Source organism: Helicoverpa armigera, chromosome 23 (genome assembly GCF_030705265.1).
Source record: "Helicoverpa armigera isolate CAAS_96S chromosome 23, ASM3070526v1, whole genome shotgun sequence".
NCBI lineage: Eukaryota > Metazoa > Arthropoda > Insecta > Lepidoptera > Noctuidae > Helicoverpa > Helicoverpa armigera.
Window position 1 is genome coordinate 1,090,168 of NC_087142.1, and position 25,267 is coordinate 1,115,434.

The 25,267-nt window shown below is 38.3% G+C and overlaps 3 protein-coding genes and 1 long non-coding RNA gene across 4 annotated transcripts in view; 2 read left to right on the plus strand and 2 right to left on the minus strand.

Moving 5' to 3' along the window:
- Positions 1-71: 71 nt before the first annotated feature.
- On the plus strand, positions 72-6,348 carry LOC110376769 (kinetochore protein NDC80 homolog). Its single transcript, XM_049837452.2, has 14 exons — positions 72-238; positions 404-590; positions 777-872; positions 953-1,038; positions 1,189-1,387; positions 1,927-2,061; positions 2,334-2,422; positions 2,741-2,856; positions 3,114-3,324; positions 3,726-3,864; positions 4,187-4,320; positions 4,905-5,046; positions 5,447-5,661; positions 6,201-6,348. Exons 1-14 carry the CDS (start codon positions 186-188, stop codon positions 6,343-6,345), a joined length of 1,947 nt encoding a protein of 648 aa, XP_049693409.2. The 5' UTR covers positions 72-185; the 3' UTR covers positions 6,346-6,348.
- A 425-nt stretch (positions 6,349-6,773) lies between these two features.
- On the minus strand, positions 6,774-13,679 carry LOC110376768 (nucleolar complex protein 3 homolog). Its single transcript, XM_064040722.1, has 13 exons — positions 13,522-13,679; positions 13,121-13,404; positions 12,678-12,901; positions 12,111-12,367; positions 11,588-11,753; positions 11,001-11,121; positions 10,477-10,690; positions 9,834-10,022; positions 9,281-9,462; positions 8,620-8,828; positions 7,917-8,095; positions 7,364-7,575; positions 6,774-6,975 (listed from the first exon to the last, which is right to left on the minus strand). The coding sequence occupies exons 1-13, from the start codon at positions 13,525-13,527 to the stop codon at positions 6,792-6,794; spliced, it is 2,427 nt and encodes an 808-aa protein (XP_063896792.1). The 5' UTR covers positions 13,528-13,679; the 3' UTR covers positions 6,774-6,791.
- Positions 13,680-13,882: 203 nt separating this feature from the next.
- LOC110376760 (regulator of G-protein signaling loco) overlaps positions 13,883-25,267 on the plus strand; it is a 97,716-nt gene continuing 86,331 nt past the window's right edge. The window contains 3 exon segments of the mRNA XM_021335346.3: positions 13,883-14,493; positions 16,146-17,677; positions 18,134-18,322. Coding sequence (XP_021191021.3) covers positions 14,091-14,493; positions 16,146-17,677; positions 18,134-18,322 — 2,124 coding nt within the window. The 5' untranslated portion in view covers positions 13,883-14,090.
- Positions 23,662-24,334, minus strand: LOC135118491 (uncharacterized). Its single transcript, XR_010277611.1, has 2 exons — positions 24,039-24,334; positions 23,662-23,865 (listed from the first exon to the last, which is right to left on the minus strand). It is a non-coding gene; the product is annotated as an uncharacterized LOC135118491 (long non-coding RNA).

A 25,267-nucleotide genomic window follows, 5' to 3' on the forward strand; every position in this document is an offset into this window, starting at 1 on the left:
ATCAATAACTTTGTACCGTTCGTTACTTCATATATTATCTGTGGCAGATATTTTCTGTTTGTGAATTGTGTTTTGAAATTTGAAAATTAAACGAAACGATCGCATTAATTTCTCTATTTATTTGTGAATTTGTTGTGTCTAAAGTGAAATAAATTCTATAAGTTACTTGTTTTCTCTCATTAAGTATGAATCCGAATAGATATATACCCGGTCAGTCCAGTGTACTCCGAAAATCGAGGTAAGCTGCTTTTTGTTTTAATCACAAAACATTTTGAGAATGTCCTATGTATATAACAAGAATATATTTACTAAAATTCCATGCCTTAGCTTCAGTAATTACCACAAAACATTTCTAAACACTGAAATCTTTCAACAATAACAACTTTTAAAACGACATCAACAGACTTGAGGGCAAAGTCTCGTTACTGCCCAAGCCGCGTCGTCCGGGCTCCACGGACCGCTTGTCCACGGAGGCGCGGAGGCCTAGTGCTGCGGGGCATCGGTCCAGCAGTGCGGAGCCCGCTAGAGGGACATTTGGAGTCGGCAGACTGAGTAGAGAGGCTTCTGCTACTAAGATACCTTTGAATGGAGTAAGTCGTACATTTTATAGTAATTTTTTATGTTGAATCTGTGAATATGGTTGTACATTATTGTCCAGGTTTATACTTATGTATAGATCCACAAAGAAATTACTATTTATTTGTGCATTAAACAACTTGAGAATTCACTTGTTAAATCTAAAAAGATATATACATTAACTATAACAATTTTTACAGAGATCTCGGTCCCAGCAAGGAGACAGGTTCGGCCAGTCTTCTATGACACCTCTGAGGACCAGTAATTATGCTGGCAGACCAACCACTACGCCTGTTGTAAGTAAACTACATCATTTTGTTAATATTTTCAGTTAGACGAGGGATTGAAGAATATAAGTTTGTTTGTGATTTTACAGAGGACTCCATCAGAGGATCGGGCTAGTCGTAACTGGCAAACATCTTTGGATAGAGCACTGGCATTTGTTACCATCAAAGATCAGAGGTATGTATAGTTAAATTAAAAAGACTCGACAAGAATCAAAAAGGTTTCAACTGGTAGAGGATCAGAAAAGTAGTTTTATTCCCCTAAGAATTAATTTAAAACTATTCTCTCTATGGAAAGTTACCAATAAAAATAAATTTTATCCTATAGGCCTATCTCAGCTGTAGCTTGGCAGCGCTCGGAGTGCGGGCGCGTAGGCGAAGCCCTGGCTGCACGTGCGGGGGGCGCAGGCCCGGCCGCCGCCCTCATACGCCCGCTCACCATCGCCAGATTTGTGGAAATAACCTCGGCGTTGTTGTCAGGCATCACTGGAGATGCTAAGCTTAACACTGATAATTATGTTACCAAGGTAGAAGAATTTAAAATTAAAGTTGTAATGGAATAATTATTATGAGCCCTTTTACGAAAAAACACTATTACAGTCACTTTATAGAAATACTTAATACAAGCACTTTCAATAAAAGCGTTATTATTTCCTGCACGTGGATAAAAGACTGTGTTAAGAATGAATGTGGAAGGCTGGAGAGGCAGAGGTAGACTAAGGAAGGAAGGAAGGATTGACTGGCTGATGATAGATCAACTGCCTGAAGGGAGTCATGAATAAGAAGAAAGAGATGTTAGTTTGACATCTCACAGAGAGAAATGGAAGAAAAAAAATATTGCATACAGAGTCAGACTCACAGTAACAAGCAGTAATAAATAACTGTCTATACTTTCTCTGCAGCATACAGGCAGAATTGTATTGCTGGGAAGTCTGTTCCGCCACTTCATCCCAGCAAAAACACATAGGAAGGGGCGGGCGTTTTCAGTGCTATCTTTTGTAAATTTGACCTATGAAAAGTGCTGATTATCAGCCTACTAATAAGTTACTTTTTATGTTTTCTTTAGCTCCCTCACTTGTCGAAGCGTGCGTTATACCCGGGCACTGTGTCCAAGTCCTGGCTGAAGACCGTCAACACTCTGCACGCGTTCCCGCATGCACTGGCTCTTATCGCGTATCTGCTGGATCTTGTCAACCATATTGTGAGTATATATGTCTATTTATTTTACTAGCTGACCCAACAATCTTCATGCAGTTTAGACCTTCACTAGACCTCTACAAACAGTATGAATTTCTAGACTGTCTTTATATATTTTTGTAACTTATAAAAAGTGCTGATTTTTAGTAGTTTCATGATTTCTTAAAGAACATAATACATTTTTTTTTGGTAATTTGGTTATTACTATATCTTTAGGTTGATATAGTTGTTATGGAGAGGCTTAGCAAAAATACCAATAACTTGCATTGATTTCAGGAAAGGCCAATTTTGGACGATTGGATTTACATAAACAAAGATGAATTATCCCGGCTGCGCAGAGACTATGTGCGCAAGTGTTGGATCAGGTAATTATTTACATCTTTTATTTCAATGGCTAATGTGGTTTTAAAATTTTTTTGCAATAAAAATGTCCATTTGTTGTGAGAAAGAGCCATTTGCCTAGGAATCAATACTTCTATTCTATGCTAATATTATAAAGAAGATTTTTTTTTGTACCCTAAATGCAATATGTAATACTGAACCGACTGAAAAATTCTTTCACTGTTCGGAAGCTACACTATATTTTATCCGACAATGCAATGTAGTTTTCACGGGATGTGGTTGACAACACGGGTATCAGTTAGTAGTAAAAATAGACAAATAACCATGATTATGGTTTATAGATTTCAGGACCCGGAACTGCCGTTTGATGACTTAAATGAGGAGTATCTGCAGAATTTAAAAGAGCTACTTGGTAATGACGAAGAAAAGATCGTTGAATTGCAGCAGACCATTAAAAGTAAGTTTTTTGGTAATGACTACTCTATATAATACGGTGCAGTGCCGGATTTATATTTTTTATGAGACTACAATGTGTGTATGAGTGTATGATACTTTATTTCTGCCTGTTGGGGGTGCTGTCCTACCCACAAAATGCTCCCCTTTCACCACTGGTGTTAGTTCCTCGTGTAGTGTTTTGTAATGTTGATGTTAAAAAGTGCTAATCTAATTAGCACTATTATAAACGATTTTGACTTTATTCTCCTTTCCCCCTAGAATACGAAACAGTTCTGGAAGACGAAGTGGAGGCGGCAGCCCGGGCGGATGAAGCCCGGCGCTCGGAGCGGCGTGAGACGCTGCTGTCGGCGCTGAAGGCGCAGCGCTCCGAGCGTAGAGCTGATCGTGTTCGGTACGACGAGCTGTGTGTGCTCAGGAAGGATTTGAACGAGAATATCAAACATGTGGAGCAGGAGATTGAGAGGGCTACGTGAGTATTACTTCTGTCTCTGTATGGTGTAGATTATGAGGAAATTGTGTACATTATGACGAGGTTCTATCAACAAAATATGTAAGCAACAACGCAAGTCTATAACTAACATATTGTGTTCATGCACACGTTATTACGGTTTGTTGAACAAATAGACCAGATAAAACACACACAACAGTGGAATTTTTATTTACACATCATGTAAAGTTTCATAGTAAAAATATTCCCTTTAAAAATATATTGATATTCCAAATGAATTGATAGATTCAGTATATTAATGTTGTTGCCCACGATTCAATGAAAAATCATGTTTTTTTAGTTTAAACATTTCTACATCTGCATGAATTATTGTTATGATTTAAGACCCATAGCTTATAAACACATCATTATTTACCCAACAGCACAGAGAGCCAGCAACTGAAACAGGAGCTAGAGAGTCAGACGATGAGCGTGGAGGATCGCACCAAGCTGCTGGACGAAGTGGACTACGCGCTGCGGGTGCAGGACTCCAAGAGATCTCTCGCTGAACAGATCGGGAAGGTAAGATCATCATCAGCCTTTTACTTTCCAACTACAAGACACAGGCCTCTCCTCATACAGAGAGGGACTGAACACTTACTCAAGATGGATTAACATTTTGAGAATTTTAAAGACCAGGTTTCCTGAAAATATGTGGTGAAGGAAAACATCTCTGAGTCATATCTATGGGTTTATAGATATAATATAGGCTCTTCTCTTTAGGTATACCTACATTATTGGCAAATAAATAATTCTTATTCTTATTGTATGGGTAGTAGTTTCCACTGGAAGCAAATGAAACTGTCAATAACAGCAATTTTTATGTGTTTAATTAATTCTCCAGATGCTGTTAAGCAAGGAGACAGAACTAGCACTGTGGCAGAAGAAGTCCCTGGACAGCTGCTTGGAATACAAGCAGGGTTTGATCCACCTGTCTGCGCAGTTCCCACATCTCGCACACCTTGCTATTGACGAGAAGTAAGTATCATTTGCCTAGTTTTTTTCTTACAGATAAAGATACTTTATTTTGTGAAACATGGTATAAAGCTTAGGTCTTAGAATGAGTAGTATCAACTCATGTTTTGTCTTATGATGGACTATAACATTTCAAATGGTACAGCTAGCTTAAGATATTAGAAAATAGTACTTGGTTGAAGTTGGTTTCTATTTAATTGGATGGATGTGGATATACAGAGGCAAAAATACTGAGCTGTTTGGTTGTTAAAAATTACAATGAACATTCTACCTACTTGGAGACATTTTGAAAATGTATTTTTAAGTAGAAATTATTGTTGGCGACAAAACATAATCGTTAGGCACTGCAACGATCGGAGGCCATTCTACATACACTTAATTATTTATTTTTAATTATTCCTTTATTTCAGGAAACTAGGGCCCATGAAAATACAAAGGCACATATATCGTACATAACAATAAAATTATATAACTAACATATATTTACAGTTTGCAATTTTTTCTATAACTTCTGAGTATATCGCGAACGGTATGTATATAATAATTATTGTAGATACCTATGTATAATTGAATTGTATAATTTGCAGAGATCTAATGTCAGTGTCATGTGCGGAGCGTGTGTCGGGCGGGCTGGCGGAGTTACGCAGCCTGGCCGCCACGCTGGCGCAGCGCCGCGCAGACCACGCGCGGGAGAGAACTGCGCTTGCTAGGAAACGAGCTGCACTACTGGTCTGTACTGTATTTTGTACTCATTATATTATGTACCGTGCTAGCTGTGTGCCTCCCTCAACATAAAAGCCGATCCCAACATAGTTGAATAAAAGCTCGGAATATGATGACTGCACTAGCTGGTTGACCAAACTTCGTTCCGTTAACTTTCCCTGAACCTTTACAAACAATTTAAAACCAAAATAAACTAAATTGGTCTAGTCATTTTCAATTTTTAGTGATATTAAATTAAAACCTTTACTCATTACAACCTTCATTTTTGTTAATAAATACACAGAAGCTGTCGGTGTCCTTTGTCTAATAAATAAATAATGAATAGCGAAGAGCAAGTCATTTTTAAATCTATGTAGAAAGTAACTAATTACAACACAAATAAATAACCTTCACCTATTTTACACAGGATGAAACCCGCGCAGCTCTACACGAGATACGCAGCTCAGTGTCCCGCACACAATCTGCTCTGGACAGCGAGCGCAGCGCAGAGGCGCAGGCAGCCGCCTCTGCGGCCGCAGAGCTGAGCCGTCTGCGTGCTGCAGCTGATGAGCTGCGGCAACGTGCTGAGATACACGCTGCGGCGGAGTCAGAGCGAGTGTTTTGGGAGGAACAGCATCAAAAGTTAGTCGTTTTAACTACTAATAACATGTATTTTTAAATCCATCAGACAGACAGCATGTGTTCTTGGAGAATGTCGTCATCATCTTCCGAACCTTTTCCCAACTATTTCGTCGGCTTTCAGTCTAACTGGATGCAGCTAAATACTAGTATTTTACAAGGAACTACTGCTCCTTAACTCAGTTACCCGGGTAACGCAACTATGGTATGATTGGTTGCCAGACTTATTGGCTTCTGACTACCCGTAACGACTGCCGAAAATGTTCACTGACAGATTATCTTGGAGAATATCACATAATTATGTATATTTTTTAAAAGTGCTCTCTGTTGTTACCTATGTAATTTTCTATATTTTACTGCAACCACGTTATATTTACGTAACCTTACATATAAATCTTGTATGTACTCGTGTCTAACCCTAAAATTTTACTATTCAAAAATTATTAAGTCTTTCTTAAAAAAATGTCCGTCGCAGCAATTTACAAAAGTGAGTGGTAGAATTATATTGGAACGGCTCTAAATATTTCGTCGTTTGTTTGCAGATGGACCAAAAACTTGACGGCACTACAAGAGTACATCGAGGTCCAGCGCGCTGAGTCTAAACGTCTGTTAGAGTCGGCGCGAGACAAGAGAGTCAAACTTATTACGAATAACCTGCAACAGTGGAACGATAAATTGAACCAATAATGTAGTACATATTCATGTTATAATTACTGTTTCTAAATCCCATTATATTCATTTTAGGTAAAGACACAGTTTTTTTACAATAAAAATAACATGAAATAAGTAATGTACCACTGATTTTCAAGGTAAAGGTAGCTCTTTGATTTGACAGGGGTTAGTTTCAGAACGCGGTTTCATCCGTATGGAAAACTATTTCTAAGTAGCGTGCTAAAAAGGTTAATATTGATATATTTGTCGTGTGAATACAGTTTTCAGTGAACACAATATTGCAGAATTGTATGCGCGGGCGCTTATTGTGACTACAATATGTAAATAATTAATGTAGGTACGTTTATGATTTTCATTATGTAATCAAAGTTTTTATGTCATTAAAATGATGTCAACTATCTAAAGGTATTATGTATAAGATAATAAAATTACTTTAATCTTAACAAAAGAGATTTATTAGATCATCTTTTGTTGATATCCATTTGTACACTACTTTCGACCGCTTGACACATTTCTTTGAAGTCTGGTTGCGCCCAACCATGTGTGGTAGAAGTTTTCTTGGAGTCGGATTTCTTGGGCGGCGGCACGGCTGGCTTGAATGCCATCTCAGATCCGTCGTACACTTTGAATATTTGAGATGGTGTCCTGAGAAATAAGAAAGAATCATTATTTACGTGTTGTGAAACGTGAAGAGGAGAATTCGATGGTTTTAATTTTCATGATCAATAATTTTGTCTAGGAGAGTGCTCATTTACAATTTGCAGTTTTTTTCAGCATGGCGGCAGAGCCGCGTGAACATTGCAATATTCACAATTTAGCCATCGTTAAGTCATTAGCAACTAACTTTCCAAACTGCGTCAAACAGTGCATGTAGCTGGAGCAAGTTACCATGCGCAAGTGACAAGAGCACGCGGGTGGCTGTTTTGTTTTAGTACATGCGCGAGTCGCTGGACCCGTACGTTTTAATGCATGTAACCTGCGCATGTGCCTCAACATGGAGCTACTTGCACCGTGTATATGCACCCTAACTTACATTTTATGCAGGTCCTGTATCAAGTTCCCCTTCAACACGTCGGTAGCGGCTGCCCGCACAGTGGGGTGATAGTGTCTGCGCAGTGTGCACAGCTCGGTGGGTAGGGCGGCGTGAGCGTTGCAGTGCTCGGGGGAGGGGGAGAGGGGGTCGAAGCGACCTGAGCCGCCCGCCTCGTTGTCTGCCTCGAGAAGCGTTGACACGGCTTTGCTTTGCTGTGGGAGAGAGGTCAAGTTAGTCATGTTAACTTTGTATGTAATGAAATAATTTTAAAATTCTTTCAGCAAAAGTTACTACAAAGGTGTCATAGGTTAAATTTTACCTGGGAGTATAGTTCCCTCAATATGTAACCGTGGAATTGATCTAGTAAAATGTACAATGGCAGATTTCACACCTCACAAGTTTGAATTTTTACTAGTGTTAGGACCTAGTACACTGTTATAACTGTTTACAAATTTTTAAACAGTTCTTTTAAGAGACGTACTCGGACGTTTATGTCGTAGGTGAAAATAGGCCCTAGTAATTTCAGCTGTGCATTTTATCATATGTAATTTACCTGAGCAAGTTGATGCAGTAACGCGAGACAAGCTAGGGCTCCATTATGCTGTAACTGCGGCGCGAGCGTGGCGAGGCGCTTGGCGAAGCCCTGCAGCACGCCGGCCGACACGCGACGTGCGCGGGCGCAGATCTGCGTCACCGCCTCTAGCATTATCTTCGCGTCGCCGTGTGATTTACCTGGAATTAATAGGACCAATGTAGGTTTGTTTAAAATTCATGTCTAAATTCAACAAACACAATAACTGTAGGACGTTAAGTCGATTTTGATAAAATTCATGTACTATCGCTGAAAATTTTTTTTTTTTTTGTAACAGCCTTTTTATCGTCCCACTGCTGGGCACAGGCCTCCTCTCACACAGAGAAGGATTGAGCAATAATCACCACGCTTGCTCAATGCGGGTCAATCGCTGAAAATATGCAATCAAATTTTAAAACATATACTCATACATATATTCAAATTGGTTTATCAATTTAAGAACCGCAGTGCCATAGACAGAAACATCTACCTACATCATGATTTACTTATGGAATCATATAATATAATAAACGTTAACCTATATGTACTTGTTATCCAAGTGTAAACCTGTTTAGGATGCTGCCTAATGATGCTGCTTAACTTTTTATCTGTTTAGGAGATTATGTAACATAGAGAGATACTTTTATAGCTCAGATAGGGTACATTTATTGCAACAATATCTTACCAGCATGAGCCCCCAGCATACAAGTATACAGATAAGCGTGGAATTTAGCAGGATCCACATTAAGAGCATCCCCCGCGCCCGCGAGCACACACAGCACGGTCCTCACGCACAGCAGCCGCGAGTGACCGTCTAGCACCTCGTCCGTGATGAGTGTGCCCAGGATGGCTACTAAGTCGGAGTAGTACTCTAGGTTTATTACGTGGGTGAATCTGGAATATGGTTATTGGTTAAATAAAAATAAAATGTGTAAAAGTTTAAGAAGATGTAACGTTTTAAGTTTAATAAATAAGTAAGTTTAATAATAATATTTTTGTCATTGTATGTAAATTGATCCTGTGGGTCATAGTGCAGTCAATAACAAATGTTTAGTGAAATCAAATAAGTGAACCAAGTTAAAAACTACAGGAAAGAGGAAAAAATTCACACATACAAATTAATAAACTCTCCTTTCTGGGAAGCTAAAAAACAATCTGTTACAGTTTTTTTTATCTCATACGGAGAAAGATTGAGCGTTAATAAATTGGAAAAAATATGCTTTTCAAAAAATAATAAAACTTGCAATTTTCACAAAATTCTAAAGATTGTTTAAATTATATTAAGGTAGTAATTCTAAGCTTCCGCATAGCAAAAATTAAAAAAAAAATACAGTATACAAACTTACTTAGCAAGTCCATTAAGCGCGGAAGCCAGCAACTTGGAATGCGGCGCAGTCTTCAGCAGTCGGAAGTAGATGTGGAACACCGTCTTCGTCACCTCGGTCAGTTGCTTGCGTCTGGCGAGCTCGCTCTCTGTGGCTTGCGTCTCTAGTAGCTCGCGTTCTACTTCTTTTAGCTTTTTGGCTCGCTATAAATATCATCAATAAACTGTATTGTACAAAATTAAACGTGGCAAGAACTAGCTGAAAGTTCGAGGGCCTATCTTCCCATCTGAGATTTTCACTTGTTGAAGCTGATAAATAGCAAACTGTTTTGTGGAAAATTAATATTGCACCGCATTAATGACTTTGGTTAGAAAGACTATTACATTCAAATTCTAAGGACTCGAAGCCGTTGCATATCATTGTTCCCGGGCTTATCTATTACGATTAATCAATGCCCCAGTCTTCTTGTAGGCCTAACTGACATCCAGTTTTACAAAGGGATATTGGGTTGCTCAGGTAACTGGGTTGTGGAGGTCAGAAAGGCAGCAAATAGAAATAGTGGAGTAAGTCCTACCTTCTTCTCCTTCTTAGACAAGTTAACGATCCTCTTCTTATGCTTTTCATCCTGTTTCTTCTTGTGTTTGATCTCAGCCTCTGCGTCCATGTCGACGTCTCGTATCTTGAGGGTCAGCAGACAGTCCAGGGCTGTGGGGTGCAGGCGCTCGCCTCGACGCTTTACTAGCTGGTTTATTAGGCGTACTACCTGGGATGATGAAAAGCATTATTAAACTTTAGAAGGGTATTGAAGGAAAGTGAGGTAAGATGAATGTTAAAATTAAGTAAGCAGAATACAATACAATTAATGTACAAGGATACAATCTATATTCTGTGAATTATCCTTTTAGAAGTGTTGAGTGAAAAGTAGATCTCATCAAAACATGGGGCACACAGATGTCACGATAGACTGTCTTGCCATATTATGCTTTCACAGTATTTTTTTGACTACCGACACCTGCAGACAGACTAACCAACAGGTATTGGGTTGTCCGGGTAACTGGGTTGAGGAGGTCCGATAGGCAGTTGGTCCAAGTGGCATACTAGTACCCATTTCCATTAGGTTAGACTCCAGTCTTTCAATTTTCTGTCTGTCAATGAACCCAAAATTTTTGGGAAAAGTCTATGCATATGGCGAATAAAGTATTCCAACTACTACTTACAGATAGAGTAACATCGCCCCTACTATCCTCAGCGAACACACTAGTGCAGCACTGAGTCACAGCTTGTCTCGCGGGTTCGTGCTTGCTGTCGAGGTGCGGTATGACGCTCTGCGCGATGTTGGTCGCGTAGTTGAAGTGAGGTCTGGCAACTAGGAGCCCGCACATGCAGCGCAGGGAGACTAGGGCTAGGCTTAGTGTGTGCTCGTCTAGTTTCCTGGGGAGATATAATGTGGATAGATTTAGTTAAGAAAAAGATAAATAAAAAATCTACACTGTAAACATCTAAAATAATTGCAGATTTTAAGCACAGTTATCTATACTAATATAAAAAAGAGGTAAGATTTTTTGCTGGTACCCTACCCTAAGGGATCCGAAACTACTGAACCAATAAAAAAAAATATTTCGCTGTTGGGAAGCTATAGTATCCCTGAGTAACAAAGGCTATATTATTTCCACAGGACACCAGTGCAACCGCGGGATTACAACTCAATATTGCATCTAGAAAATCATTAAACAAGCTATACCTGGTATCTCCTTTCTTCCGTCGCAGCACGCCAGCCGCCTTCTCGAGTCGCTGCAGATATCTCTTGTAGAACTCTAACAACTCCTTTTCGTATTTGTATAACGCTAGCGTGTCTTTCTTTACTGTCAAAATAAAATATATGCGGGTTAGTATAATTCTACACTAGCAAGAGTACATATTTCATATTTTTTTCACTGACACTTTTGTGTGGCCCCTTCAAAAAAGACGTGAGCATGTCTATCCAATATGGCAGAAAAGGTACTTCAGGAAATACGTGAGGGAATGTACAGGGCGAGTATATAAGGAAGTACACAAGGGTAGTACATTAGAGAGGAGTACAAATGGTAAGCCCATAAGGGATGATACAAGGTACATAGGAATAGCACAAAAGGAAATATTAAGGGGAGTACATTATAGAGCTTATATGAGGAGTATAAAAAAGCAGAAAAAGTGTAACGTCACAAATAAATAAGGGTTGTCTGCATATCATAGAGCCTATTACAGTACATACATCATTGTTCTGAATAATATTATAAAAGCAATAGCAGAACCAGTTTAATTTAAAAATTTCGTATTTATTTTACTTACATTTAATATTGGAGTAATCCTGGTGCCTGATCATGTACTCTGGCAGTATATCCTTGAAGACTTCGAAGGCAGACACGGTAGCCAGTTTGCGAATAGAGTGCAGGTTCAATGAGCCATCCTTTAGCTTCTCTTCCATTAAGTACAGGATAGGGAATAGGTTTTTGAGCTGGAAATAAACAAATGGTGTATATATATAAGGCTATAAGCTTTGGATAAAAATTACTGGTATAAAAAGTATTCTATTAAATGCTGTTTAGAATCTATGGCTCAGCTTTTGAAAACAACTTATGATCAGAACTATGTCTGCTGGCAGTTTGACCACACAAAAAATGCTTTTCTAATTCATGTATTATTTTTTTGTTAATTTTACTGAAAAACACATATAACTAAAGAATACAATAAGGATAATTGTTAGAAATCCCAATTCTGGGTTAAGCTCACCTTCATAATTTTCTTCAAAATGTATTTTATCTTCAAAAAGTTTGAGCAATAACACAATGGTAATATTCAAAAAAGTTCTCACCTTCTTCTCAGGACTCTCAAGCAACGAAGAGCATAACGCTCCTATCCTCAACTTATCATGCTGCAGCTTATCCCTCCTAGCTGCCATCAGCTCCACAGCGGTCACCACCTTCTCCTCACCATCAGGTGCTGGTGTCTCATCTTCCTCAGTACCTTCCATGCCGGAGTCTGAGCTGGCTTCATCGTCAGATTGCTGGTCCGTCTGTTTGCTTCTTTTTGGAGGGGGTTTTGATTCTTCTTCCGATTCTGAATCAGTATCTAAAAAATCAATGTCAGGTTTAAAATTATGGTTTTAACTAATATAACAATACTTAAGAGACTTGCAATTACATTATGACTTCCTAAAGAATAATATATGCTTTTAACAGTCTGCATAATTATACTTTTATTTATTTATAAGAGGTAACTTGAACTTGGTTATCATTACATTGCAATATTCTTTTTTTCACCTAATAAAAAGTGTAGGAGGATGAAGAGTACCTACAGAACAGTTTTCGATACAATAATTCTAATTATTATAATTCTGAAGACAGCAAGAAAGGCCTCCATTTTTAAACCCCAATCTAACCTTCACATTCCTCCGCCCTCTCTTGCAATCCCTCCTTAGTTTTAATAGGCAATAGTGGCCTCATCTTCTTGACGGGCCTCTCAGCCTGCTCCTTTTCATACTTCTCTTCCACCTCACTGTCTGACTCATCGCTGTCTGACAACTCCTCGCTGTCTGCCCCACTGTCACTTGCTGGTTTTTTCTTGGGGAACTTTTCTTTTTTCTCTTTCTTGCGTTTTCGTGACCTAGAAAACAAACATTTAGTATATAACAGAATTAGAGTAGATTAAGGTACATACAGGTAGGCCATGGAATATGTATTGGTTTATTTACCATTGTTAATGTATGTTTCTGTATAAATGACTTCTTACATAGGGGTGCCTTTGTATAAGCGTATGGATTAACATAAACCACTTTTGAAAATGTAAAATACAAAACTGAGACATTTGTAGCCTGTTGCTCACCTTTTGTTCTGCTTCTCATTCTCTGGCACATTGGCGAGTAACGACGGCTGCTTGGAGAGCCGGCTCATGAGGTACTGCTGCTCCTCATCATCCAGCATGTCTCCGAACTCATCGCCAGAAGGCTCGCTCTCACTGCTGTACTCTATCTGCGGTTGCTGGTTAGGTTGCTTCTGTTTTTGCACATGAGTTCTGTGCCTCTGCAGCTTTAACTGACCCTTCTTCCTCATCTTATTCGTCGTCTGGTTGTTCCTCTTCACCTTACTGATCTTAATTTTACCTTTTTTCTGTAAAATTTCGAAAATGTGGTCATTTTATTAGGTTTTTCGACAACGTTTTGGTTATGTGAATTTTTAAACTGAAATTGTACTTAGCAGAAGGAAATAGTAATAGAGAATACTTACAGCCATTTTTAGTGTTGGTATATCACAGAATTAAATAAATTAATTAAGAAATAACACTCTTTTCAGTAATAAAATAACAAACCAACGTGGGTTATTTTGTTTGACACAGATTTGACAGTGACAGCCGACCGACGATTGCTAATTGCCATGATAAAAATGTGCCGTTTTTAGTGCTACCACCATAATAAACGTTAAGCATTTAAAAAGCTTCAAACTTCAAATAAAACAATAATTTTGTTTCCTAAAATCTTTTAAATCATTTTATTGTAATCACAAAAAGTTTGGCTTTACAGTTCTTTGCAATAAAAATTGTTTTAATGGAATAACAAAAAGCTCAACTTCTTATGAACTTTTGACAAAACTTTTGAACGCGTTCAAACTTTCTAAATGTCAGTTACAAAAGGCCTCGAAACTTTCTTATTTCTCGTTTTTCTAGTTTTCTAAAATAAAACTGTACTTGTAACGAACAGGATTAGTGTTCTCCTTCAGTTCTAGTCTTGTATTTATCAATAGGAAGCCAAAAATGTTTTTGTTTATGTGAATAACCGTGGTTTTGTGAAGTTATTGTGATGGTGCCTCAGCAGCAGCGACGGAGACGTCGTCGCGCGGCTCTGGCTCGGACAGCTGAGCGGCGTGTTGTTGTGGCTCGCGGTGCCGGGGGCTTTGGGTTCACGATAGCCGGGCAGCGGCCGTGCGTGGTGTCTGCGGTGGCAGCTGGCGGGCCGGCCGAGCGCGCAGGCCTTCGCGCTGGGGACGCCTTGCTGGCTGTAGACGGGGCCAGTGTGGCGAGAGCTCCCCACGCCTCCGTTGCTCGCATGGTTGCAGCAGCCCCCGGGGCCATAGCTTTGTCTGTGTCACCTAGAGAAGCGCCGCCGACCGACACTGAGGACACGGAGCCTGATGAACGAGCTAGGACAAGGAGGCGACACCCGCCGCCTCGCCGCAGGCCGCAAGCCATGTTGCACCACCCAGGTAACTTTGTTTACACAAATATAAATCAACTATAAGAGGATAGAAGATATAAAATAAGTAAATCTTTGCTTGGGGAGTTATGGTGGTCAGTTTCTTGACAAAATATCTATAATAATGCTTTAAAAAGGTGACAGGTGTGTAACAAAATGTAGTTCCACTCATCAATGGAATATTCTAAAGTGATATTCTACTAAACTTAGTTATAGTCTTGACCTTTATATGCAGTAAAAGTTATGCAAATCATGAGTCAGCTAGGCTTGAGACTATTGACATAGTTTGGGCGTAGTTCAGGCTGCAGTAATTAGAATAGATAGATGCTGCAGTACCATTCATGTTTTCTTTGTTTATTTGAGTTTAAATAAACTTAAATTTTGGATGTGATTTAAGAAAGTAGTTATCTAATTAGATGTTTGTTTATTATGACCTAATAGTCTAGTGCCCAATTGCTACATATTACTGTATTTTTTTATTTCAAATAGGCTTTTATGGACTACTATACAATTTATTTATCACTGGCCGGCTATGGGACATGGATGAAACCTTGATAGCTAGTACTAATCTAGATACACTATTCCGCTACCAGCCATATTCCCAGTTTAAATCTTGATTACTCTTTTTACAGATGGACATACAAGAGTGTACAACTATGTGAGTGCATTATAAGTAATGTCACCGGCAATGTTTTGTGTTGTAGCCTGCACTGTGCACTAAATACTTTGTTACTTTGTGTTCTCACTTAGAAGTGTCTTGTTTGTGTATTTAATAACTCAATTGATTTTTGTTTTCATCATCATCAGCCTATCGCAGTCCACTGCTGGACATAGGCCTCTCCAAGTGCACGCCACTGAGAGCTCCATTTTTGTTTTGATTTTGTTCAACTGTAGACGGTTAGATTACGAAAAATCGTTTCTGCTTTATCATTGTTTACTTGCTATCTAAAGAATAGACTAGTCCCAATACATACTAGTGGCTACAAGATAATTTCATTAAAATGTCGGTGGAGTAACTTTATAAAAAAACTCGATTTTCTTTGTTGACACTGAGCATCTGCTACCGTAGTAGTAGTCAGTGTTATAATTCTGTTGGACTACAGTTTTTAAACATCTCTGAATTTATTAGGGCTTGTTAGGCCTAACAGCATTCAATTTATATACCATTCAACATAAACATAAAATTTTGACATTCAATTTTCAAACTAAACAGTTGTTGTGTGAAAAGCAGAAGTTTATGTTGTTGGTGAAAATGGGCCTTTGTTTTGTAAGATTATAAATATTCTTTGAAATGGCTACTAATATGACATTACTGTTTTTATTGCACATTATTACAACACTTTATTGCATTTCAATGTTATCAATAATACAATAACAGCATTTTTGCACTAATTTAATGCTTATTTTATTTATTACTTTATTGTGTTGCATATCTGTAAGATAACATATTTAACATTACTTTCTGCTAACCCTGTGAAATATTAACATAGCATGTGTGTACTAGACTGTTTTTTTTGAATCAATTAGTATATTAGCATCTGTTAAAATGTTTAATTGTCGGCAAAAACATAACATCACAATATTATCACAGTATGTTTGCGAAATGTACTCAGATTACATATATATGAGTTTCTTTTAACCTGGTTGCGCTTGTGATTACAGGTTGTCACGCTGCACCCAGTACATCAAGCGTCAATGAGATCCTACAGAACCTGAGCCGAGCTCAGCTCACCCCTAACCACGCAGCCAGGCTGGAGTGCCGCGCTGTGGTCGGGTATCTGGGCACCATAGAAACACCACAAGCAGCCCCCAACGCCGCCCCGGGGAACGTGCGCACCGCCGTCAGGAAACTCCGCCAAGAAAGACGACCTGCCGCACCAGTCCTACTCTCTGTCCTCCCAAATTCTCTCGTCCTGCGACGTCCGACGGGCCAGGTCTTAGCCCAATACCAACGAGAGAGGATAGTATACGCCGGCTGTGGTTCTGACGCTGATAGAAGATTCTTCGGCCTTGTGACGTCAGCAGAAACTTCAGAAGCTGAAGCCTCACACAGTTGCCATGTCTTCGCTGTAGACCCTCGCATGGCTGAACATGACGCTCATATTACAAGAGCTAGAGAGTTCCAAATCGTGTGTACTAGAGACCCAGTGGCGGAAAGATGTTTGGAATTCCCTCCATCAGCGGAGTATGTTATTGGTGTTATTAGAGGCATGTACTCCTTGCCTGCAGAAGATTGCTCAAGCCCTAACCTACAGCAGATTTCTAAGCTTACTATTAAAGGAGACAGTCCAGCTTTAGGTAACTTTTCAAGGTGCAATAGACCGGTGTTTCGAGTGCCCCGAGACAGGCGTCCGTGTAGGCACGAAGAGAGGATAGAAGCTCAAGACTTCGTGGCCAACTCTCCTCAACCAAGCAACCACAGTGAGGTGACAACAACTTCTAGTAACAGTGACTCTGGCATAGGCTTTCACAATGACTGTCGGAACATAGCAGACAGGATCTTAGTCGTTGATTTCGCTGGACAACAACCGGCGCCAAACAGATTTCGGCAAGACATGCCTCGAAGACCTATAGGGCTAGTTGGGTGCAGCAGTTTCGAAGCTGATGGTTCCTTCCTATCAAACACGACACCAGTGGTAGACGGGTTCGGAGGACAGGGCAGGCCGTTGAATTTGGACGATGTGATACTAAACGCGAATGACCTTCAAACTGTTCGTCATGTCAGCCCCAGGAATGAGGACGACAACTATAACTACAACAACCTTTATGGGAACATTCCTTCCAGTTCAAGAGGTTACGTCAACGGCGCGGTCTATGACCAAGTGTACACGGAAACTGAAGGTCACCACTACGAATTTATTCCGCAGCAATTGGACATGGATCTCGAAATTGACAGAGTAGCGGAAACATTTAATTCTGTGGAGATATATGAGGAAAGACCTCGGCAGCCTCCCGACTGGCAGTCTAATGAGTCTGTGGAGAATGTGACTGTTATATCTGGTGGAACCAGTAAAGCAAGCATGGACTCTGTATCTGTGTACTCTTCAAGGTCTCATGAAGAAGCCAGACCTTCGAGGAGAAGGCATATGCAGGCCTCCTTGGATGATATGCTGGTGTTGGGCTTACGGGATCCGCCGCCGGTCAGAGATAAGGATGATGATAATTTTGTTCATCCGTCTAGTATTAAATGCAAGGTCAGTATTGTGTAGAAGGATTGAAATAAACTGCTATGCCATATCAAAGTTCCTCATATCCACTGGGAACAAAACTAGAGCCCCACAACGCGGTCGGTTCCCTTATACACCTTAGCTTATATATTAACTCCGTAAAGTTATTTAAAAAATACTGCAAGTAGATATCGATAGATAGCACTATGTACTTACAAATTGAAGCCGTTGCTGTTCGCGCAATAATATCCTAATTCTATCGTAAAAACATAGATGGCGCCACATACCCTATTTTATTTCATTTTCGATTGTAAAATCATCCATGTTATTTCACACCTTTAATTAGAAAGTATTGAATTTTGCTAATGTAGTCTAGCATAGCAATCTTTCGTATTGACATTAGTTACTTATAACTACTGTAATTATGCAAATTAGAGTAGTAGAGTAGTAGCTCCTCCACTAACTTCTTATTTTTTCCTACAGGTCCGAAAATCAATGAAGCCTCTTAACCTGCTATCAAAAACGAAGCACATTCTATCGGGCAAGGAGCGCGAGAGACAGAAGGAGGAGCGACGCCGCGCGCTCAGCGCTAGCGCGGGCGACGTGTGTGGCGCACGAGTGGCCGACGTGTTGCCTGCCGCTGCCAGCGAGCCTGACCTCAGGGATACACAGGTATGTCGGTCAATCTTAATGGCGGCTCGCTTACAAATTTAGATATTTAAAAAATGGTTTCTGTGATGTGACTTGCGTTATGTATATGTCGAGCCGATGTTATGTTTGGAACTAATTATAATATTACTTTCTGACCAGTAAGTAGCGATACTCTGGTGATAATATACTTGTAGAAAAGGAGCGAACTTCTAGGTCTCAAGACATTTTAGGCTAGGTACTGATTACTCTTTCAGAAATTCTAAAAACGGAATATTTTAGAACTGCAATCTTACCCTTTGGAAAGACAGCCTTAGTCCCAATATAACAATTCTTATAAACTTAATTTCTGTATACATTATACATAACTTTACACTACATAGGTATCTACAATTTAGGGCTAAATTATAGACCTATAAAATTCACATAAAAACCATAACCAATAAACATTACATAAGCTAACATTACCTATTTGATCGCACCCTTGCACCCGTGACGTCACATATGACGTAAGCTGGCACTGTATCAATGCAGTCGGGATAATTCCTGAGAAATAAGGTCTTGCATATGGCTTTTATTACTTTTAGGATTTTCCACGTGACCTACTTTTGAGTTCTAGAATATTTTCGCGCGTAAAACTGTGTTTATTGAAAGTTTTAGACTGATTTTAATGCAATGATATCGGGACCCCTTTTCACACACATTTAAGGCAAGCTATTGATTAGCTTGGGTTATTGGTGCTAACAACTGATAAACTACATACCTAAATATTTATAAATGCAATAAGTAAGTATTTTAACATCACACAATGTTGACTGTGGCCGGGAATCGAATGCAGAAAACTCGGTTCAGCAGTTCGGGATGTTGTCGTCAATGTAATTATGTGTCATTTTTTTTTTTTAATTTTTTTTTACTGTAACGAGCTTCTAAGAAATATGAAGCCTGTTGTATCCAAAACTGAAATGATTAATGTCAAAAGTGCAGTTGGTAACCAAATACATAGTACAACATTATTTGGCTATTACATCTAACATAGCAACATATAAAAAAAACTATACGCTGTTAATGTCTAAATTAGTTATCACGTCTGAATAACAATTTGATGATTTTACGACATCCTGTCACGTTGGCGCCGCCAGTTTCACCGGCGACGTTTATTTACACGTTCACACTTACTAAAATAGCTGAAGTTATTAATATACGTCTTTCTATATTTCTGTATTAGAAAATAAGTTATTTTTTTTCACTGGACTGGCAGTTATGAAAATAAAACAAACCTTATGGCCTATTGATTTCTGACGCTTACGCGAATATTAGACATTTAAATAAAACTACTTTTACGGATTTTATGGTGGTTATATTATATTAATATTATTTAAAAACCCTTATGGCCCTTTTTTGGTAATCGGGAAACTAAAAAACTAACAATTTCACAGCCTTAGGCACCTGTGGGTCATGTGGTTCGATTTTCACTTTTTTTATATTCACTTGTCGCAATTTATAAGGACATGTTGAAATATAGATAATAAGGCACGAGGATGAAAAGGATTTAACTTGTATCAGCCGGATTTTATCATCGATGACATCAATAAGCTTAAATGGCTTTAACATATCCAAAAATATACACCACTATCAAACTAACTTATAAAAATATCAGAAATTCCTCTATTCAATAATTCCGATAGCAATAAATCGATTAGCGTTATCGATTATTCGTTTCCGAGTAGAATTATTAGTAAAGAATCAATGCATTCTTGAGTAATGTCGTCTGATTCTATGAATGGGTGTCCATTCATAGCGGACATTCTTGGCTTATCTAACGTGTGGGCGCATAGTTACGACTTACTACTGTTGCTATAGGTATTTGTAGCACGTTTATTGTAGTGGGTATAATCATATGAGCATTTTTTTATAATTATTATAGTAGCGTGTGTAAGAATATTTTCCTAGATAAGTTGTTAATGCTATGCTTGATAATTCTGAAGTGGCGGTTGCTTCCAGTTTAAAATTTCTCCAAAAGAAAAATGCTTAATTGTGGATATATGACAAACTGCTAGTCAGGATTTCAAGTGAATGTTTTGCTCAGGCTCGACCTTCAAAGGGTTTTCGCGACTAAGACTGAACTAAGTTCAAAATCGCGTCGCCTCAAATATGCCCTCGATTATATTTAACGCGTGATGATGAATGCTCATACATACAGTTCTATCTAAATACATTCGCCGTTACACTGTAGTGCACAATAACGCAGATACGCACTGCATACACTTGCTTGCATTTTAAAAGCACTGTACGAGTTTTACAGCAGGGCTAAATGTAATAGTGTATGAAAATCAATAGGTAGCGCAGGGATAGAAATGTTGAATACACCTGTTTTCCTATCATCAACTTTTTATTTTATACATGTTTTATCTGCCTTTAAGACTGAGCCTGGCCTTTCTTAAGATATCATGTCGAGGAAGTGACTATGTTTTTGAGTTACGAAATTATGCCTGTCCAATCTACTAGCCCTGTGATTCCATGTTCACTGTGCTTTGCCTGCCAAGACTTTTAGAACAAAATTTCAACAAAGAAATGTGATTTCTTTTGTGTCCATGCTACTATGGAATCTTCAGAGACTAATTCGTAGTAAGAGTTTCCTCGAATATTCGAGGTTTAACTGATTGCATGCCGCTAATTAGAGAGCAATAGAAAATCAATTGTGTGTCGCGTGGATTCGCGCCCCTGGCATACAAGAGGTTAAATCAAATAACAAAAAAAAAAAACAGTCAACGAAATGACAAAGACACCCACAATTCAATACTTAAGTTTACAAAGATGCCACAACTCATATAGGTACGCCAAACACAAACCTTCTAATTGTATCGCCATATGTGGTATGTGCGCCGGCGCCGGTGTCGGTCAGTCGCCCGCGCGGCTAATTTAGACGTAATTGACGATGCTCTGGGTGCGTCTGCGCAGGATTGCTTTAAGTTTGAAGCAAAAGCAAATGCTTGTGTTGATGGAAATTATAATGTTGAATTTGATGAAGTTCAGTCGAAAAAAATTACAATCAAAAGTTAGTTGCTGTAGTTTTAATCGATTGCCATTAAATATATTTTAAGTTTTTATGTGTTTTGATAAAATAAATAACCTGGAAACACAGATCTGAAGAAACATGTCAAATGTGTTTTTTTTTCAAAGCAAAGCGTTAAACTTGTTGTGACTTAAAACCTTAAGTAATATAAAATACTGAGCTTTCGACTAAGAAATTATTTTATGGAATTTTTCCACACATTTAATTTTAACCTAAATTCCTAAAAGCGCAAAGTATAATAAATTACACTGAATACTAGTTTGATGGATACTCGTAATAAAAATTCCCCGCTGCACACCGCCCAAATCACGTTTAAATAAATAAACAGAATAAAATAATTTTTCATTGTAAGCAATGAAAAATCAATGACGTATATTTTAGTGGAATTTAAGGCATCTACTTATAAATGTTATGCAGTTTTTTTCTTTATAATTCTTTAAACGCACTGAATAAAATATTCTGAAACTATGAATTATATCCTGAACCTTGTTGTTTTTTTAATTCGGCAACAAAAAACAATTTGTAGACGCACATATAAATAAATCTTAGAATATTGTTAAATAGACCTTTTACTTAAAAGTAGTCATATTTTACATTGAATTTCTATCTCAAGTTTAGGGAAACGTCACCTGACGTCATTTGTTATGCCATACAAACTACTATGAGACGTCAAAAACAAAATATATTTGTGAATGAACGGATTAGACGAGTGTTAGGGGCTTATAGGCTTATAGATAAAACAATAGATATACGGCTGTGACGACTACGATACGGTTCATTGAGAAACATGACATTTCCTGTGCTAGGGCTCGCCTTAATTTTGTACTCCGGAAGCTGATACTTCAGTAGTTTGTGGTTTATCGAAAATTCTAGATTTCAGTTTTATTTCAACGATTAATACTGATGTATAATATGTATTAATTAAGGCATTTTGATAAGACATATTTTCAGTCGTAAATTCCACGTAGGCGGATTTGAGAAAACTCTTGACACGAGGGCTAGTTATGTGATTAAGCCTGTAGCAAAGTCCTATATAAACTTTAAGTTTAAGGGTTTAGGCACCTATAATATAATTCTTGTAACACAACTATTAAACCCACTGTTGGACACAAATGTGAATTTGTTGATGAATAAATAAAAAAATAAAATGTTATTTAAGTACCTAGCTAAATAACGTGTGATATTCAAATGAGTAGGCAAAGTTCAGAAACATCGATACTTTTCAACTTCTGAACTACAATTTTTCAACTTCCAATACGGTTTTTGACGTCACAAGTCACGCGTATGTTTTCATCAATGGCCGTAAAATTGTTCAATGAAGGGATTAACGGTATATTTTTAGTGACAGCTCCAACACTTATAGATAGGACCTATCTTTAGCGTAATCTTTATTATTTGCTGCGTTTTATAAACGAGGACTTGCATACTTCAGTTGCTATTTTTAGTCGGTTTAAAGTACAAAGGAATATTCCGAACCATACATTCAACTGTAGTTGTGAAAATTGGGAAAACCCGTTAAATAATCTATACGAGTAGTGTCAAAGCTTTCTCAAATCTTCCTCAGTAACTTGGAATTGCATGTAACCACCGATTGCTACTGAGTAGTAATATACAGACGTCGGTTTTACGTGCCCTTCCAGTTAGGTAGGTACGCGTGTAACACTACCAACTTACACCCTCTTATTATAAAAACTGCCGCAAGTAGTGGTTTAAACCAGACTGAAGACGTCTTGGTTTGTTACGGTACTTACGATAGTCTTTACATCCTTATTACAAAACGTAGACTAAGAGAAGACTGTTTAGTACTTCGATTTGTCTATGGTTCAAATAATATCCACAGATTATAAGCAACAAATATTTAAATCATTCGTTCAATCGTTCCGAATTCTATGCGCCGTTCCTTTTTACATTATTTTGTTAAATCTATTTTGATGAAAAATAAATAACTATGATAATAAAAAAATATCTCTGCAGTTGAAAATATTACTTTTTATTATTTAAAGGCAATTTTATATTTCTAGTATGTTTTAACGATATACATGATCCAATTATTCTCTTTTAAACAACTATCGAGTTTGCGCGTATAACGGAACGTCAGCGCGCGTATCCGAGTTATGTTTTGTTTTTAGGTTAGAAATAATTTGGATTATTTTCATCCCGATTTAAATGATTAAAAAAGACGTTGTGCATCTAATTAGAACCTCTTCAATATTAAGTGCACAATAACTTACACACAGAATATCGTGTGCATTAAATTACCAAAAGAAAATGAAACATTTGAAACAACATAAAAGTAGAAAATTATATTTTATTCCGATGTCTATTTATACAGTCAAATGCACTGATACATGTTGGACACTGTTCTTCATCACACAATCTTGTTCCCTTTCTCATCTAGGCATTTTTGTACATTTTAGCAAGCTTCCAGTCTTTTACAAACATTGCATATTACTGGCAGAGATACGGCGTGCAAAACGCCAAAATAGTCTTGAATCTGTAAATAAACAGTAGACTGTATGATAATCTGATATATTTTTGGAGTTTCATCAAAATCTATGTGGTAGTTTATGCGTGGAACATAAACAAACATCCATAATAAAAACTTTGTCTCTTATACAATTAATTAGGATGTTTTGGCAACCTACTTGCACTGTAAAGGCTACTTACTTTATGGCGACCCCAGTTGAGCATCATAGGATCATCCTGGATTATCATCATGCATTCAATTGACTATTATTTCGAAAAACGTAAATCGATATTTATATCGAAAATTGTCGTCAGGTAATTTGAAGAGATTTTGTCGATGACGCATTCTGTTGGGTCCCCGGACACTCTCAATAATATTCTAACACATCCAAGTATTCCAAATCACACATATTTATATCCACTTTCGTTTTATTCATCACAAAACAAATAACCTCAAAAGTAAATAATGTCGGAATTTGACGTTTGTCGACTAAGTACTGCAGTTAAGGCTCGAGCAGACCGGATGCGTATGCGTAACCACGCGCGTAGTCACGCGCGTAGTTACGGCGTAACCATGAGTTGTAATGTATGGAAATGTATGAGACAGGCCACACCGCTTGCGTAACGACGCGCGTGTCTACGTTACGCAAGCGGTGTGGCTACATTTCCATACATTACAACTCATGGTTACCAACTACGCGCGTGACTACGCTACGCTCGGCTCGAGCCTTTAAACTAGGGGGCTCGATGGTTTATCTTTTGTACTACAGATAGTAATAGGACTTGCGATAAACTGCGTTTTGTAATAACGTTTTTTCAAGGTCGTACTTAAAGGTGGATTAAAGGTAGTACAAAAGCCGATACTTATTTGATACCGCGTTTTATAATAAGAGGGACAGTGTCTGGACTGCTCTATGTTAAAAAAAGTAGGTAACAGCCTTTTTCTCGTTCGACTGCTGGGCTGCTGGCGATTGAGTGTAAATCTGTTTTATGAAAGATTCTAAAACCCTTTAAGCTGTTTCGGCCTGTCCTAGGAATCGAACCCGGGAGCCCTGCAAAGTATGTACTTTCGACCACTGGTACTAATGGGGCAACATACAGCAACTATTATTCCTGTTGTAAAAATCTTTGTTAATTCATAAGACTGTGGTACCAGTTCTGGGTACTAATGAGAGATTACAACGTAGTATTATTTGTGAAGAGGTATTTGTCCAACACATTTGCCGCGACTTGACAGGCACGAAGTGTTGTCACGTGGCCACACTTCTAGTACCAGTCACGTTGGTTGGGTTGTGGTTGTGGTCGTGATTTTAAAGAAAACTAGGATTGAATATTGACAACGGCAGTAAAGAAAACGGCAGTAAAGAAGTCAGCATGATATCTTATGTTTTCTAAATCCCGATTTTCAGTTGTCTGAATTAGATTAATTA